The 14,402-nt window shown below is 49.0% G+C and overlaps 2 protein-coding genes across 8 annotated transcripts in view; one reads left to right on the top strand and one right to left on the bottom strand.

Annotated features, from left to right (window-relative positions):
- Window positions 1-8,768, bottom strand: part of LOC307081474 (LIM and calponin homology domains-containing protein 1-like) — a 49,218-nt gene extending 40,450 nt beyond the window's left edge. For all 6 annotated transcript variants that reach the window (XM_079744682.1, XM_079744685.1, XM_079744686.1 and 3 more), the window contains exon 1: window positions 8,439-8,768. In XM_079744682.1, the coding sequence (XP_079600808.1) occupies window positions 8,439-8,558 (120 nt within the window). In that variant the 5' untranslated portion in view covers window positions 8,559-8,768. The remainder of the gene's footprint in view (window positions 1-8,438) is intronic.
- A 997-nt stretch (window positions 8,769-9,765) lies between these two features.
- Window positions 9,766-13,781, top strand: LOC307081375 (transmembrane O-methyltransferase homolog). 2 transcript variants are annotated; one of them, XM_079744528.1, is made up of 4 exons: window positions 9,766-9,811; window positions 10,722-10,971; window positions 12,067-12,263; window positions 13,044-13,781. In XM_079744528.1, the coding sequence occupies exons 2-4, from the start codon at window positions 10,722-10,724 to the stop codon at window positions 13,401-13,403; spliced, it is 807 nt and encodes a 268-aa protein (XP_079600654.1). In that variant the 5' UTR covers window positions 9,766-9,811; the 3' UTR covers window positions 13,404-13,781. The 2 variants fall into 2 exon arrangements, with proteins under 2 accessions (XP_079600654.1, XP_079600655.1); XM_079744529.1 differs by lacking the exon at window positions 9,766-9,811 and adding an exon at window positions 9,827-10,053.
- Window positions 13,782-14,402: the final 621 nt, after the last annotated feature.

Genomic DNA, 14,402 nt, shown 5'->3' with positions numbered 1-14,402 from the left:
TTCTACAGGCTTTTGGAAGGAATAAGATGTAATGAACAGTCGTGCCACCGATTGATTGCAAACAAGGTTCACAGAGTTTGTGAATAACTCAAATGGCGTAGGGTTGGAAACACAGCAGCCATCGCACCGTTGTGTGAGGAAATAACAAATCACTGGTAGCATGTCAAACACAAAAGGCACATTGTACACGACGCCTGGGCCACAAAGTTCAGGCTCAGTGGGGAACCCAGATCTGACAGAGATTAGCGTTTCAAGTTCTCTGCGCCAATACAAATATTTGGAATATTTTGGAAAACTTTAAAACCTCCACCATTCCAGATTTCCTAAATCGATAAACTGCGTTTTATAACGGTTGAGTCTGCTACGTAATAAAGAGGTTAAGGGTGTTAGCCTGGATGTGAGGGCTCCTCATGCTACTGAAGAGGTTGAAGGTGTTCTTTGTTAAGTAGCAAAAGGAATAATGCTATGTAATAAAGAGGTTAAGGGTGCTAGTGTGGATGTTAGGGCAGGTTGTGAGCTCATCCGAGCTCAGGGAGCCGCTAGTGATCTCCACTCAGCCTCCTCTCTCCTCTCTCCTCATCAGCTCTCTGAGGTAGCTGTCGCCACATCAGGAGCTGCTGCGGACAGACTCGACCGGAGACGACGGAGACCTTCTAGAAACATTCCAGGGGATTTTCCTCAGTATCACAACGTGTAGTCTTGTTAAAGGTAATATAAGTGTTCAGATGCGAGGAGTTTGGTGGTGTGAGGGTGGTGTGAAGAGAAAATGTACCAAACGAAATCCAAAGAACACCAGAGGCCAAAGGGCAAAGTGTTATTCTCCATCTCGGGCTTCTGGTATCATGTAAAAAATTGATAAAAAAATATTAAAATATAATACGAATATTAAAATCAAGGCCTCCACCCTGAACCAGGCAGCCAGCCTACCCCTCAGACTAGTCCCTGCTCTAAACCTCCCAGCACTGAGCCCTTTCTTAGGACTGGGGCCCCTTCTCCAGAGGAGGGAAAAGAAAATCCTGTGAAAGGTTTGCTCCCTGGAGTGACTTCAGAGAGAGGGCATTGAACCACTTAGAGCCGTTCAAACAGGAACCCAAGGTCAGTCTGACACCCGTAGCTTTATAAGAGTCTGTGAGTGATTTGCGGAGGTATCGTATGAAGGTAACCTAGCTCTATGCCAGGCGCGGTCTTGACCACAGCACCCAGAGACCTTCTGGAAACTTCTTTGAAAGACAGACTTTTTACTGCGCCAGCTATTTCCGTCTGAAACCGTTTTAGCGATTGACAGGTCTGAGTGGGTGGGCACAGCATTTCAACCAATTAAGGTATTGATTACAGCGAGGCAGGTTCCAGGGAGGAGTGAAGCTACGGTGAATCAAACCCCGATGGATCAATAGGTATACCTGCAAGGCTCAGCACGCCCTGCGTGGGGTGTACTACAACTAAGGTTCAGTCATTGAGCGGACCTCAGATAGTTATTCAAGGGAAGGTACATTTACATTTAGAGCATTCACAGGGCTCTTTTATCCAAAGCGACTTACAATAAATCCATTTGTCCGAAGAAAGAGAAACAACAATATATCGCCGTCGGTACAGTAAGGATGTTCATAGAACCAAGTGCCAGGCACTAACAATCACTAGGTTAACCCATTCCCCGTATACAACACAGATAGCTAGGATAAGATGCTACACAATGCTAAGTACTATTTTTAAGTGACAGTCCGTACAACATGTACAACATACAAGATGTCCTTCTAAGGTAGAGGTTAGGAGGAAATCTGGCTCAACAATGCCTGGACAAAGGCTGGACTTTGAGGGTCGAACCCAGGAAGATTCAGGGGGCCGCGTTCCCCCTGGAGGGGTGAGGAGTCCAGACACCCCCTCCTTTCCGTGAAGTGGGTCGAAGTCAGACCCCAGACCCGATGGGTCCCGACCCTGACCCCACTCCTTCTGGCCATAGGGACCTCTCCTAGGGGCCCGAGCTGTTACAGACGCCCAGGCCCCAGCTTCAGGACCATCAGGATAGAGCCATGGACGGGTTAGAAGAACTACAGGCCTGCTCTCGGTCAGGGACTGGAAGTACTGAAAAACGACCTTATAAATCAACGGACCCACCCAGCAAAACTAAACTGTAAACTGGTTAACGAGGCCGGACTGGCCCTGGGATGCTCAAAGACAGATGGTCCTCGGATGACTTCATCGTATCGGAAAGGTTGACGTCAGAACCAGGAATATGGATTGCATCAGGACCTCCATAAACTGGTTGAAGATGAAGACAGCTGTCAGGGTTCGGTCAGACACTGAGGCTGGAAAAAACCCTTCACAGAGCGACTAGCTGAGGTAAGATCAAATGACGTGGACAAGGTAACATAAGGTAAGATAAGATAATTGATCCACGACGAGCCACGATAAGAGAAGATGGAATGATCGAGGACAAGCCAAGATAAGACAAGCGTTTGTTGGATTAAAAAACAGTAACAAATGAACACATAGTTATCATTATAACTAAGATAAGATAGAACTTTATTATTCCCAGATGTAAAATTCGGGATTCATGCGTTCCGAAATCCACAGCCAATCATAAACGACGTCCTCCATGCTCTCCGCTCCCCAGGACGGGGTGGAGGTCTCAGGACCTCGGACCCCATCAGTGGAGGGCCCTGGCCCCGGACCCCATCAGTGGAGGGCCCTGGCTCCGGACCCCATCAGTGGAGGGCCCTGGCTCCGGACCCCATCAGTGGAGGGCCCTGGCCCCGGACCCCATCAGTGGAGGGCCCTGGCTCCGGACCCCATCAGTGGAGGGCCCTGGCCCCGGTCTCGCCCAGGGGTCAGTGGGTAGGGATGCCCGGGCCCTTCTTGGCTCTGGGAACCTGCGCTCCTGTCACTCCTGGTTACAGCGATGGGACTCCCCCCCAACCCCCTCCTGGGGCCTGGGGCCCGGCCTTTGTGCCTCTCCCCAGGGGGCGGGGGCCGGCCCGGGCTGGAGCTATGCCCTCCTGGGGGCCGGAGCTCCAGGCTGGGCTCTGACAGCCCGTGGCGGTCCGGACCACCAGAGACTTTAGGAACTTAAGAGTTTCAACGCCGAGGGAACGACATCAGACAACCCCGTCTTTCTGTATAAACATCTGTAACCCAGAATCCTGAAGAGGGGAGTTGTGGCTTAGTTTCAACGGCCGCATTGCAGGAGCACAGCCCAGTACTACAGCCCAGTAGCATAGGACACTAGCATAGCATCCTAGCATAGCATAGTAATAATAATAATATTTTTTTACACAATTTTCTTGGTACTCAAAGACGTTATACAAAAAGGAATACACACAGACACTCAAACAAAAGGCAAATAAACAACACTACAACAATAGACACAACACATTAAAAGAGAGAGAGAGAGCGAGAGCGAGAGAGAGAGAGAGAGAGAGAGAGAGATCCCCTATCTGTATAGCACAGTTGCCCAGCAGAGTAGCACATCAGAGCAGCACGGCAGAGTAGCATAGCCCAATAGCCAGTAGCAGAGCAGTAGCCACAGTAGCAGAGCACAGTAACAGCACCACAGCAATACTTTTCTTAATCAAAGTACCGGTCCATTCTTAATGCTGTGTCGTGCAACACACACACACACACACACACACACACACACACACACACAGTCAGCTGAAATACTAATGTGTCACTTTCCATCGCTATTGACAGCCCACATTGTTGCCGGGGGCAACCAGCAGAGAGTAAAAAATGTGCGCGTGTGGATGTGTGTGTGAGTGAGTGAGTGAGTGAGTGAGTGAGTGAGTGAGTGAGTGAGTGAGTGAGTGAGTGAGTGAGTGAGTGAGTGAGTGAGTGTGTGTGTGTGTGTGAGAGTGAGAGTTTGTGTGTGTGTGCGTGAGTGACAGTGGGTGTGTATGAGGTCAGAGATTTGAGGGGGGGGGGGGGAGTAACCCCTCTTGCCCACTGCATCCGTCAACGGACGGATCCCATTGACTTTGAATGGGGCGGAGCCGCAATGCATTGTGGATCCATCCGTTCCGTTGGATCCGTCGGCTCCGTCGAGAAAGTTGAAAAATGTTCAACCTTTCAGGCGGCGACGGATCCGTCATCCAATCAGATCGAATATGCTCGGGCTTGGCTGACGTATGCCTCTGCAAAGACTGCTCCCCCATTCATCAGCCACGCCCTCCGCCATCCGTTGACGGACGGTGCACTGGGTAGACGGCGTAAGTCTTTACAGCTGAGGTAACTTTCCAGAGAACGTCTCTCACTGTCATCAGGATAATAACACTTCTATCACAACATGAACAAGGCATTGAGGAGGCATTCCTTTAGAGCTCGCTCTTTCTCTCCCCCCCCCCCCCCCCCCCTCTCTCTCTCTCTCTCTGAGATCCCTGCTAAAGAAGCCTTCTCCATTCCTTCGCTGATGAGACAGAACAATGCCCGGGTGCCATGTTGTTCTTAAGAGCCCTATGCGTCGACTTAGCGCCACAATAAGACACTTGTTCTGCTCGGCCGAAGTTATGCAGGGTTCTCCTTTAAAAGCCAAGAGTTGAAGGGACATCATTTCACTGTCAAATCACTCTGTAACCTAGGGCCCTGGGGTGGTCCTGTCTGTCTGAACAGCACGTCTCTCTGCCGTCAGCCTGTCTCTCTGAACAGCCTGTCTGTATCTCTGACACACTGACTCTCTGAACCCCTCTCTGAGCAGCAGGCCTGTCTCTCTCTGAACAGCAGGTCTGTCTCTCTGCCTGCCTGTCTGTCCCCAGACATTCAGAAGGAGGGCAGGTCTCCTGAGATGGACACACTGGTGACGACCCAGTTAGACAACAGACACAGCTACCAGTCTCACCAGTATGAGCTCCTCAGACGTGTGAAACCTCATTTTCACACACACACACACACACACACACACACACACACACACACACACACACACACACACACACACACACACACACACACACACACACACACACACACACACACACACACACCCTTATCTCCCGGCATGTTAATCCTGCACGCGATGAGCTGGCATGTCAAACCATCTGCTGTGTCTTATGATTAGTGGCCTTCTCCTCCACCTCCACCTTCTCAGCCTCCATAAACACCTCCACCTCCTCCTCCACCAGTAACTTCTCCTCCACCTCCACTACTACAAAGTCCTCTATTTCATTCACCTCCTCCTCCTCCACCTCCATCAACTCCTCCTCCTCTATCAACTCTTCTTCTTCCTCCTCCTCCTCCTCCTCCTCCTCCTCCTCCTCCTCCTCAACACCTAAACTAGAAACTGTCAGAATTTGTTGGATGGCTGCAGTTTCTATGTCGAGATATTCTATGGTATAACCATGGCAACGGGACTTTATTGCAACATGATTTCCACGCCTACTCATATGTACGTAAGAGGTCTTTCACAGCTCATATCTGGTACACTAGGGGTAGGGAGTCCAGAGACAGGTCATTAAGGAGCAGGTAGGGGTCAGACAGTACAGAGGCAGGTCATTAAGGAGCAGGTAGGGGTTAGACAGTACAGAGGCAGGTCATTAAGGAGCAGGTAGGGGTCAGACAGTACAGAGGCAGGTCATTAAGGAGCAGGTAGGGGTCAGACAGAACAGAGACAGGTCATTAAGGAGCAGGTAGGGGTCAGACAGTACAGAGACAGGTCATTAAGGAGCAGGTAGGGGTCAGACAGTACAGAGACGGGTCATTAAGGAACAGGTAGGGTTACAGTGGATACAGTCTAGCTGTTTGGCTAACCTCATGCTGCTAGAGGTTTGATGGTGCTAGCTGTTTAGCTAACTTGCGGTGATAGCTGTTTCGCTAACCTCATGCTGCTAGAGGTTTGGCGGAGGTAGCTGTTTAGCTAACCTTGCAGTGCTAGCCCTTTAGCTGCGGGCTTGGCAGTGCACCGTCATGCAGACCAGGAGGCTCCAACTGTCAGCGGGGAGATCCCGGCCTGTGGATTAACTGATTTGTCAGACACTCGGGCCTTTCTCTGTCAGGGTGACACCAGTTAACACAACACACAAACACACAGAGACACACACACACAAACACACTCACACACACACACACACACACACACACACACACACAGACAGCATCTGCTGCTGCCGGGGGTTCCCTCCACACAATGACACTCGTCTGTTACGTAAGAACACTGGAAAACCAGGAGGATGATTCAACAGACACCTCCTGATTCTAGAACACCGGCCCTTCTAATGTCTGCCCGTCAGGCCAGAACACCTCCTCCTTCTGTCATACATGTGGTACACGGTATACGTTTCACAGTAATCACTAATAACAACCAACAGCACAAACATTATGTTTAATAAGCTTCTGGACGTTAGCCAGCCCATCAGGCTCCTGTATCAATCCATAATCAATGCGTTGTCCTGGGGTAATCCGACGAGAGGAGTGATTGATTAGTGATCAGTCGAGCGGTGAGAGATGGAGGGATAATCTGTTCCCTCAGGATTGAGACGAGGAGGAGACAGCACTCTGTTACTGCACCTCTCCTCAAGCGGTCTTCCTCTGGGTATAGAGATGAATGGGTGATACTCCATCCATTCATCCATTCATCCATTCATTCATTCCCCCTTCCTCCTAATCCTCCTCCACCTCCACACAACAAGTTGGTCCCCCACACAGGACGCCGTGATGACATCACGGAACATCACAGCCCTCTGAGTGTTCCGTCTTCACCTCGAGGTGTGAGGAAACACATCTGATCGGGGTCGGTGTTGACCAAAGTGAATAAAACCGGCGAATCCGGTTCTGCGTCTGACGGATTGTGTTACCGTGGAGACGAACACTATGCGACCGGGAGAGAAACACGACATGAGGAACACACGATTTGTAGTTAAGTTAGTAATCAGAACACACGATTGGTAGTTAAGTTAGTAACCAGAACACACAATGTGTAGCTACGATAGTAACCAGTCCTTTGACAGAGAGTTGTGAAAGTATAAAAAGTAAAACATGACTCAGACTGGGTGTCCTGGGTGTGTGCAAGTGTGTACTGTCAACACACACCTAAGGCCTGCAGCATCACACAACACCTGTTATAATCCAGAGTGATTATCCTACCACATCCTACTACAGAGGAGGTTATACACTCTGACATGAGAGAAAATCACATCCCCTCTACCAACACACACCGATACTCCTGGGCTGAGAGAGAGACGGAGACAAGGGAGAACGAGGATGAAAGGGAGACAGAGAGACAGAGAGAGAGAGAGAGAGAGAGACAACTGTTCATCAGTGCCTTGCTCAGGAACCCGAGGCTGACGTTTGGCTTGAACCGTCTTGTGACATCATACCACTAGACAACAACACAACTCAATGAGCAGGGCTTCCACCACCCTGTGTATGCGTGCCTGCGTTTGTGTGTGTGTGTCTCTCCCAGGGGTGTCAATGACATCATTACCCACCCCTATACCCCCATATAACAGAGAAGATGGCCGACAGGCAGCAGGATGTTTGCGTTTCCCGCCAACTCTCGTCTTAACCCCTACAGACACTTTGAACTTCAAAATAGAATCCATCCCCCGACCTGCTCAGTACGCCTTCAATAAACGAATGAGGATTTAATCTGTGCTGATAATGAACTGATTCATCCATCAATACACTCCAAACCACAGTGTGTGTGCATGTGCAAGTGTCTCAGGTGAGGGGGCCCAGGTGTGTGTGTGTGTAATGAGATCTCTCCCCTGGGCAGGGGGAGGAGGGGGAGGAGGAGGAGGAGGTCGACTTTGTGAGCCTCCTCTGTGATCTGATTCTGGGTCATAGTAGCTTTTTTAAGATCGCGTGCCCCGCAGGAACCTCGTGCTAAAGAGGTCCGGGGGAGGAAGGTTTCAGCCCTGACTCAACCCCCGTAAACCCACTAAACACGTCCGGGAAGGTTCCAGGTGACAGGTGACACTGGGAACGAGACCCTGCCCAGAACGATGGGCTGAACCTCCCAGTCCCAGAGCCCCCCGGCGCCGCAGAGTGAGCCGCCCGCGAGGGTTGAGGGTGAAATTCCCCGCTGAACAAAACCCCATTTGTTCTGCGATTGTCCGTGCGGCTCGCGATGTGGAAACAATCCGCCGCACATGACAGCCCGCCGGCATTGTTTCTGCCCCAGTGGTAACCCAGGAGACTGGTCCCTAACCCGGTAGACTGGTCCCTAACCCGGGAGACCGGGAGACCGCGAGACAGGGGGACTGGTCCCTAACCCGGGAGACTAGTCCCTAATCCGGGAGAGCGGTCCCTAACCCGGGAGAGCGGTCCCTAACCCGGGAGACTGGTCCAGACTGTCCAGAGCGGGCCCCCGAGTGACAGGTCCCGCCGGGGAGGGGTCTGGATCCAGTCATTCGTCAACAGGTGACAGGGCGACACGCCGACGGGCGGCTCGCTTCGGTCGGTGAGCAAAACAACAACTTGTAACGGAGAGAATCTCGGGACTCAGGACTCACCTTGATCCATCTCCGAGCCTCCTGGACCGCGGGGTCCGGGACGGGGACGGGGACGGGGTCCGGGCCGGGGTGGGGGTGCTGATGCTCCGGGGGTCCTCCCTCAGAAACAGGACTTGCCATTTGCGGGGAAAAGGAGTGCGGGTAGCTGCAGTCGGCCTGGTCCGGGTAGAGAGACCGGGCACCGCGTTAATCCACCAACACGAGACTACTCTCACTAAACCCCGTCCCCCCGCTCCGTGTCCGGGTGTGTGTGTGTGTGTGTGTGTGTGTGTGTGTGTGTGCGTGTGTGTGTGTGTGTTTCACAGCCTGGCGGTGTGTGTGCTGCCTCGTTATCTCCGCTCCGTTCCCCGGTGTGTGTGTGTGTGTGTGTGTGTGTGTGTGTGTGTGTGTGTGTGTGTGTGTGTGTGTGTGTGTGTGTGTGTGTGGACTCGACCGCAGTACGATGCGCTCCGATGGCCAAAATTACACCAAGCCGCGTTCAGTCTGCACCCCCCCCCCCCCCCCCCCCCCCCCCCCACACGATGATCACGTGCACTGCGACAGATACTTCTGGTTAATTAAAATATAAGTTATAATAAGTTCGGCCAAATTTATTTCCCTATATGAAATAAGATAGGAACTTAACGTAGCCTATGCTTCACATCAGACTGTATTTAGTTTGGCTTGTTATCAATGCAGCTACTGTAAGATTCAACTCAATTTTTTAATTATATTTAAATTACTTTTCAGAAACTGGCAAACAGTTAACCGGCAAACTGTTAAATAAACTGTTGAACGTGAGTAGACGTCATATAGTCATCCAACCAACGGAGAGTTTTACATGTGGAAGACATTTAACATAGGAAAAGTTACATGTGGTGAGTTGAGTTCTGTGGGTTTGCTGACCTCTTGTGGTCAAACAGAGAAACGCAGCATGACGAGTGGGCGGGTTTTGACTTGAGTAAAGGGCGCAGCAGTCAGTAATATAAATTCAACAACTCAAGTTGTAGCCAATCACTTCGAGGTATAGACCATGAGGCCAAGATTAAATAACAAAGCCGTTTCTTAAAGTTTTAATCGTCAAATGTTACAAATATTGATCAAGGAGGAAAAATGACCGTTTTACCATGGTAATTAATAATGGAGGGCTGTTGTGTTTGTACATTTGTTAATTTAAATATAATAAACCCCTCGCCTGGTTTACCTGAAGACATATGATGGACCGTTAAGGAGTAAAAGGTGTCAATATGTTTACGACACCAACGGTTTATTATCCATCAGCAACGGCCCCGCCCACCTGTCCGCAGGTGACCCCGCCCACCTCTCTGCAGGTGACGCTCTGTTTCCTGGTTACCCGCGTGGCTCCGTCGAAGTGGGACTGCTGTGGGTGACAGGTAAGTCCTCCGGGTCCTGTTGTGTGTGACAGGTGAGTGTGTGAGGGACCGGGTCTGTACCGGGACAATACTGCGGTACCTGCTCTTTGCAGGAATTCTGCTGCGGTACCGGGTCTGTGCCGGGACTCTGCTGCGGTACTGGGTCGAACCGGGTCTGTACCGGGACTCTACTGCGGTACCGGGTCTGTACCGGGACTCCACTGCGGTACCGGGTCTGTACCTGGACTCTGCTGCTATAACCGGTTTGTACCTGTTCCCTCCTGCCGAGCCGAGGTCTGCTGAGGATAGTGCTGAAATATACACAACGATGTTACCTGATGTGTGTTTTGGCTTTATATATTAACACAAACTTGTGTAAGTGTGTGTATTGCATCTAGGCTATATTCACACAACGTTGTATAAGTATTTGTGTATTTCATCTACACAACGTTGTTTAAGTATGCGTGTATTACATCTATATTAACACAACGTTGTATAAGTGTGTGTGTATTACTTCTATATTAACTCAACGCTGTATAAGTATGTGTGTATTACGTCTATATTAACACAACGTTGTATAAGTATTTGTGTATTTCCTCTGTATTAACGCAACGTTGTATAAGTATTTGTGTATTTCCTCTGTATTAACACAATGTTGTATAAGTATTTGTGTATTTCCTCTGTATTAACACAACGTTGTATAAGTATTTGTGTATTTCCTCTATGCTTGTGTATTACCTCCAAAACCACACAGGTCTTGATTCGGTCGTTTCATGCGTTACCTTGTGAAAACAGTTCATTTTGATTGACATGTTCAAAGTCCTATCAACCGGCAGGTCAAATTGGGCGGCAACCGGGGCGGCCAATCAGGTTCCGGGGGGGGGGCGTGTTCCACTCTGATTGACTTCACGAACCTCCTCTCTCTCTCCAGATGTGGCTGGTCCCGCTCTCCGTCCCCCTGCTGGGCCTGCTGGGCCTGCTGGCCCGTCAGCGGTGGGTCCGCGCCGCGGGGCGGGGCGCTCTGAGCCGGGTGCTGCGGTGGGCTCGGGGGCCGGCGTGCCCCAGGAAGACCCACGCCTTTGTGTTCTCCCGGTGCACCCACGGCCGGGCGGACAGCGTGCTGGAGACCTTTGACCGCTACGCCGAGACACACCACGCCCTGCACCTGGGGAGGGTCAGAGGTCGGTCTGGTGGTGATCTGTTACAGCATGTTAATAGGTGTCATACCATGTGATGTTATAACACGTTATTCAGTGTTATCACGTGTTACAACGTGTAACAGCATGTGGCGATAGCAGTAGATAGCAGTAGATGTAGTGTGTTATAACATGTTATTAAGTGTTATAACATTATATTAGGTGAGGTAACATGTGGTATTATAACAGTAGATGTAGTGTGTTATAACATGTTATTAGGTGTAATAACATGTGGTATGATAACAGTAGATGTACTGTGTTATAACATGTTATTAGGTGTAATAACATGTGGTATTATAACAGTAGATGTACTGTGCTATAACATGTTATTAGGTGTAATGACATGTGGTATGATAACAGTAGATGTACTGTGTTATAACATGTTATTAGGTGTAATAACATGTGGTATTATAACAGTAGATGTACTGTGTTATAACATGTTATTATGTGTAATAACACGTGGTATTATAACAGTAGATGTACTGTGTTATAACATGTTATTAGGTGTAATAACATGTGGTATTATAACAGTGGATGCACTGTGTTATGCATGTTATAAAGTGTAGAGTGGCTCAGAGGTCCGTCTGGTTCTGCTCAGAACCACTCGTGGATCCGTTCTTTGGTCCTAAATGTTTGTCCTGGTCGAGGAGGGGGGGTTTCACTCCCGGTTGCTTCTTGTTTTTTTTTTTTTTTTTGACCAATCAAGCGGCTGGAGGCGGGGCTCTGTAAGTGCGTGATTGGCGAGCACCAACCAGCAGTGGTCAACTGTAAAGGTTTCAAACCGCGCCGTGTCACACCCGGTTTCCTGTTTCGTTGCGTTGTTGTTATACCAAAGGAATGGATCGTCATCAGAGATCTTCCGATACCATTCTTTTCTTCCCGATACCGATTCCTGAACTTCAACAATTCATTTCTTTCACTAGATCATTTACATTGATAATCTGTAATTATAATAATGCGTGTGTATTCTGCTGGTTGAGTGTACAACGTGTAAGCGAAGTACGTACCGTAGCAAGTAAGTAAGTAAGTGTAAGCGTCCGTGTTATTCCGACTGGGCGCGTTTCCCCTTCCGTCCTGTAGGGGCGCAGCTGGACGAGGCGGTGGTGCGCGCGGCCCCGCGCCGCGCGCTGGAGCTAGGCCTGGGCTGTGGCTACAGCGCGGTGCGGACCCTGAGGCTGCTGCCCCCTGCTGGCCGGCTGCTGGCGGTGGAGGCGGACCCCCTCTGCGCCGAGCTGGGGGAGGAGCTGGTGCTGGTGGCCGGGTTCAAACACCGCCAGGTGGGAGGAGCACACCCGGACACGCACGCGCGTGTGTGTGTGTGTGTGTGTGTGTGTGTGTGTGTGTGTGTGTGTGTGTGTGTGTGTGTGTGTGTGTACAGGCTGATGTTTAAAGAAGCCATCGATTTTTTTAAAAGACTTTAGAATATAATAGAAAGTTGTAATATAATCTATAGTTATATAAAAGGTTATAACATGTTTTGACATCAGTAGGTAACAGTAGATGTGCTGTGTTATAACATCTTATTAGGTGTAATAACAATAACAAGTCAAGTAACAAGGGTAATAACATGTTAAGTGTTATTACATGTGTTATAATAACAGTAGATGTACTGTTTAATAACATGTTAAGTGTTATACCATTTTAAGTGTAATAACAGTAGATGTACTGTGTAATAACATGTTAAGTGTTATACCATTTTAAGTGTAATAACAGTAGATGTACTGTGTAATAACATGTTAAGTCTTATACCATTTTAAGTGTAATAACAGTAGATGTACTGTGTAATAACATGTTAAGTCTTTTACCATTTTAAGTGTAATAACAGTAGATGTACTGTGTAATAACATGTTAAGTGTTATACCATTTTAAGTGTAATAACAGTAGATGTACTGTGTAATAACATGTTAAGTCTTTTACCCTTTTAAGTGTAATAACAGTAGATGTACTGTGTAATAACATGTTAAGTGTTATACCATTTTAAGTGTAATAACAGTAGATGTACTATGTAATAACATGTTAATTGTTCTGACAGTAGGCCTTCTGTATCTCCTCTCCAGTTCGAGGTGCTGACCTGCAGCTCAGCCGAGGCCATCGCTGGGCTGGGGCGGCGTCTCCATGGCGACCAGGAGGTGGAGGAGGGGGGTCTGGACCTGGTCCTGATGGACCACGACCCCCAGCACTACCTCCCTGACCTGCGGGCCCTGGAGGGCGGGGGGCTGCTCCACCCGGGGGGCTGCCTGGTCCTGATGGTGTTCCGGGGTCGTGACCCCGTCGTCCGGCAGGAGGTCCTGGACCACGTGGGGTCGCGACCCCGGAGCTACTCGTCCTTCGTCAGGACCGGCCGCGGGGGGATGATGGAGGTCCAATACCGGGAGGAGACCATACGCCTGATGCCATCGGGGGATGTCATCGGGTGATGTCATCGGGTGATGTTGTCTTGTGATGTCGTCTTGTGACGTCATCATGTGATGTCATCGGGTGATGTCATCGGGTGATGTCATCGGGTGATGCCATCGGCCGATGTCTTCGGGTGATGCCTTCGGGTGATGTCATCGGGTGATGCCATCGGGGGATGCCATCAGATGACGTCATCGGGTGATGTTGTCTCGTGATGTCGTCTTGTGACGTCATCATGTGATGTCATCGTGTGATGTCATCCTGTGATGTCATCCTGTGATGTCATCTGGTGTTTTGGATTAGCTCACTCACCAACTACGGTTACCATGTTGTCAACATGTCGCATACTGTGTTCTGTGCTTACTTTCAAATATCTGTTTATTTGGTGAATTGTTTATTAGAAGTGGTTCATAAAATAATATACAGCTACTTCTGTTTCTTTTTGACTCCGAAAGAAATGGGAAAAATTCGTCATTTTAAAGGATTTTAACAGAGAAGGAAAACACCTGACAGCAATCGGTTATTCATTCTGCTCTTCAATGTACCACATATTCTGACCATAAGATACAAAAAAAGGAAATATATATTTCACTGATTCATATTCTTTACAACATAGTGAATGCAATAGTTGAACACACCACACGAGGGAGCCAGAGGATAACGTTTATAGGACGAAGTCTAGCGATACGCCAGAATGAATAGAGAGTGGAAGAGTAGTCGTTATAAAGTCTGTATATCATATGTATTTGGTTTCTGACCTTTTGGGAGAGACTTCGGAGGGGACTGGATCTGAAGCTGGTTCTAAGTCAGACCACAATAGATCAGGGATTTTAATAAATAATAAGTTAAGTAAATAAAAAAATAAATATAACAATATAAAAATAAATAAACAGTTACAACACCACAGTATCTAGTTATTAAAATATTGCGGACATTTGCGAGGAACATGGCTGGTAATTCGCCATAGCCTCATTAAAGATACCAGATGTTTACCATGAAACGTGTCGGCGTGAGCCTGC

This window comes from Pollachius pollachius, assembly GCF_949987615.1.
Source record: "Pollachius pollachius genome assembly, chromosome: 10".
In the NCBI taxonomy this organism is placed as follows: domain Eukaryota; kingdom Metazoa; phylum Chordata; class Actinopteri; order Gadiformes; family Gadidae; genus Pollachius; species Pollachius pollachius.
Note: the sequence above shows the minus strand (reverse complement) of the source record. Positions and strands in the feature narration are given on the sequence as shown.

Coding starts and splice junctions, on each gene's coding strand:
- LOC307081375 (XM_079744528.1), top strand. CDS start 10,722: ATGTGGCTGGTCCCGCTCTCCGTCCCCCTGCTGGGCCTGCTGGGCCTG. Junction 10,972..12,066: donor GCACCTGGGGAGGGTCAGAG/GTCGGTCTGGTG, acceptor TCCGTCCTGTAG/GGGCGCAGCTGGACGAGGCG. Junction 12,264..13,043: donor CCGGGTTCAAACACCGCCAG/GTGGGAGGAGCA, acceptor TCTCCTCTCCAG/TTCGAGGTGCTGACCTGCAG.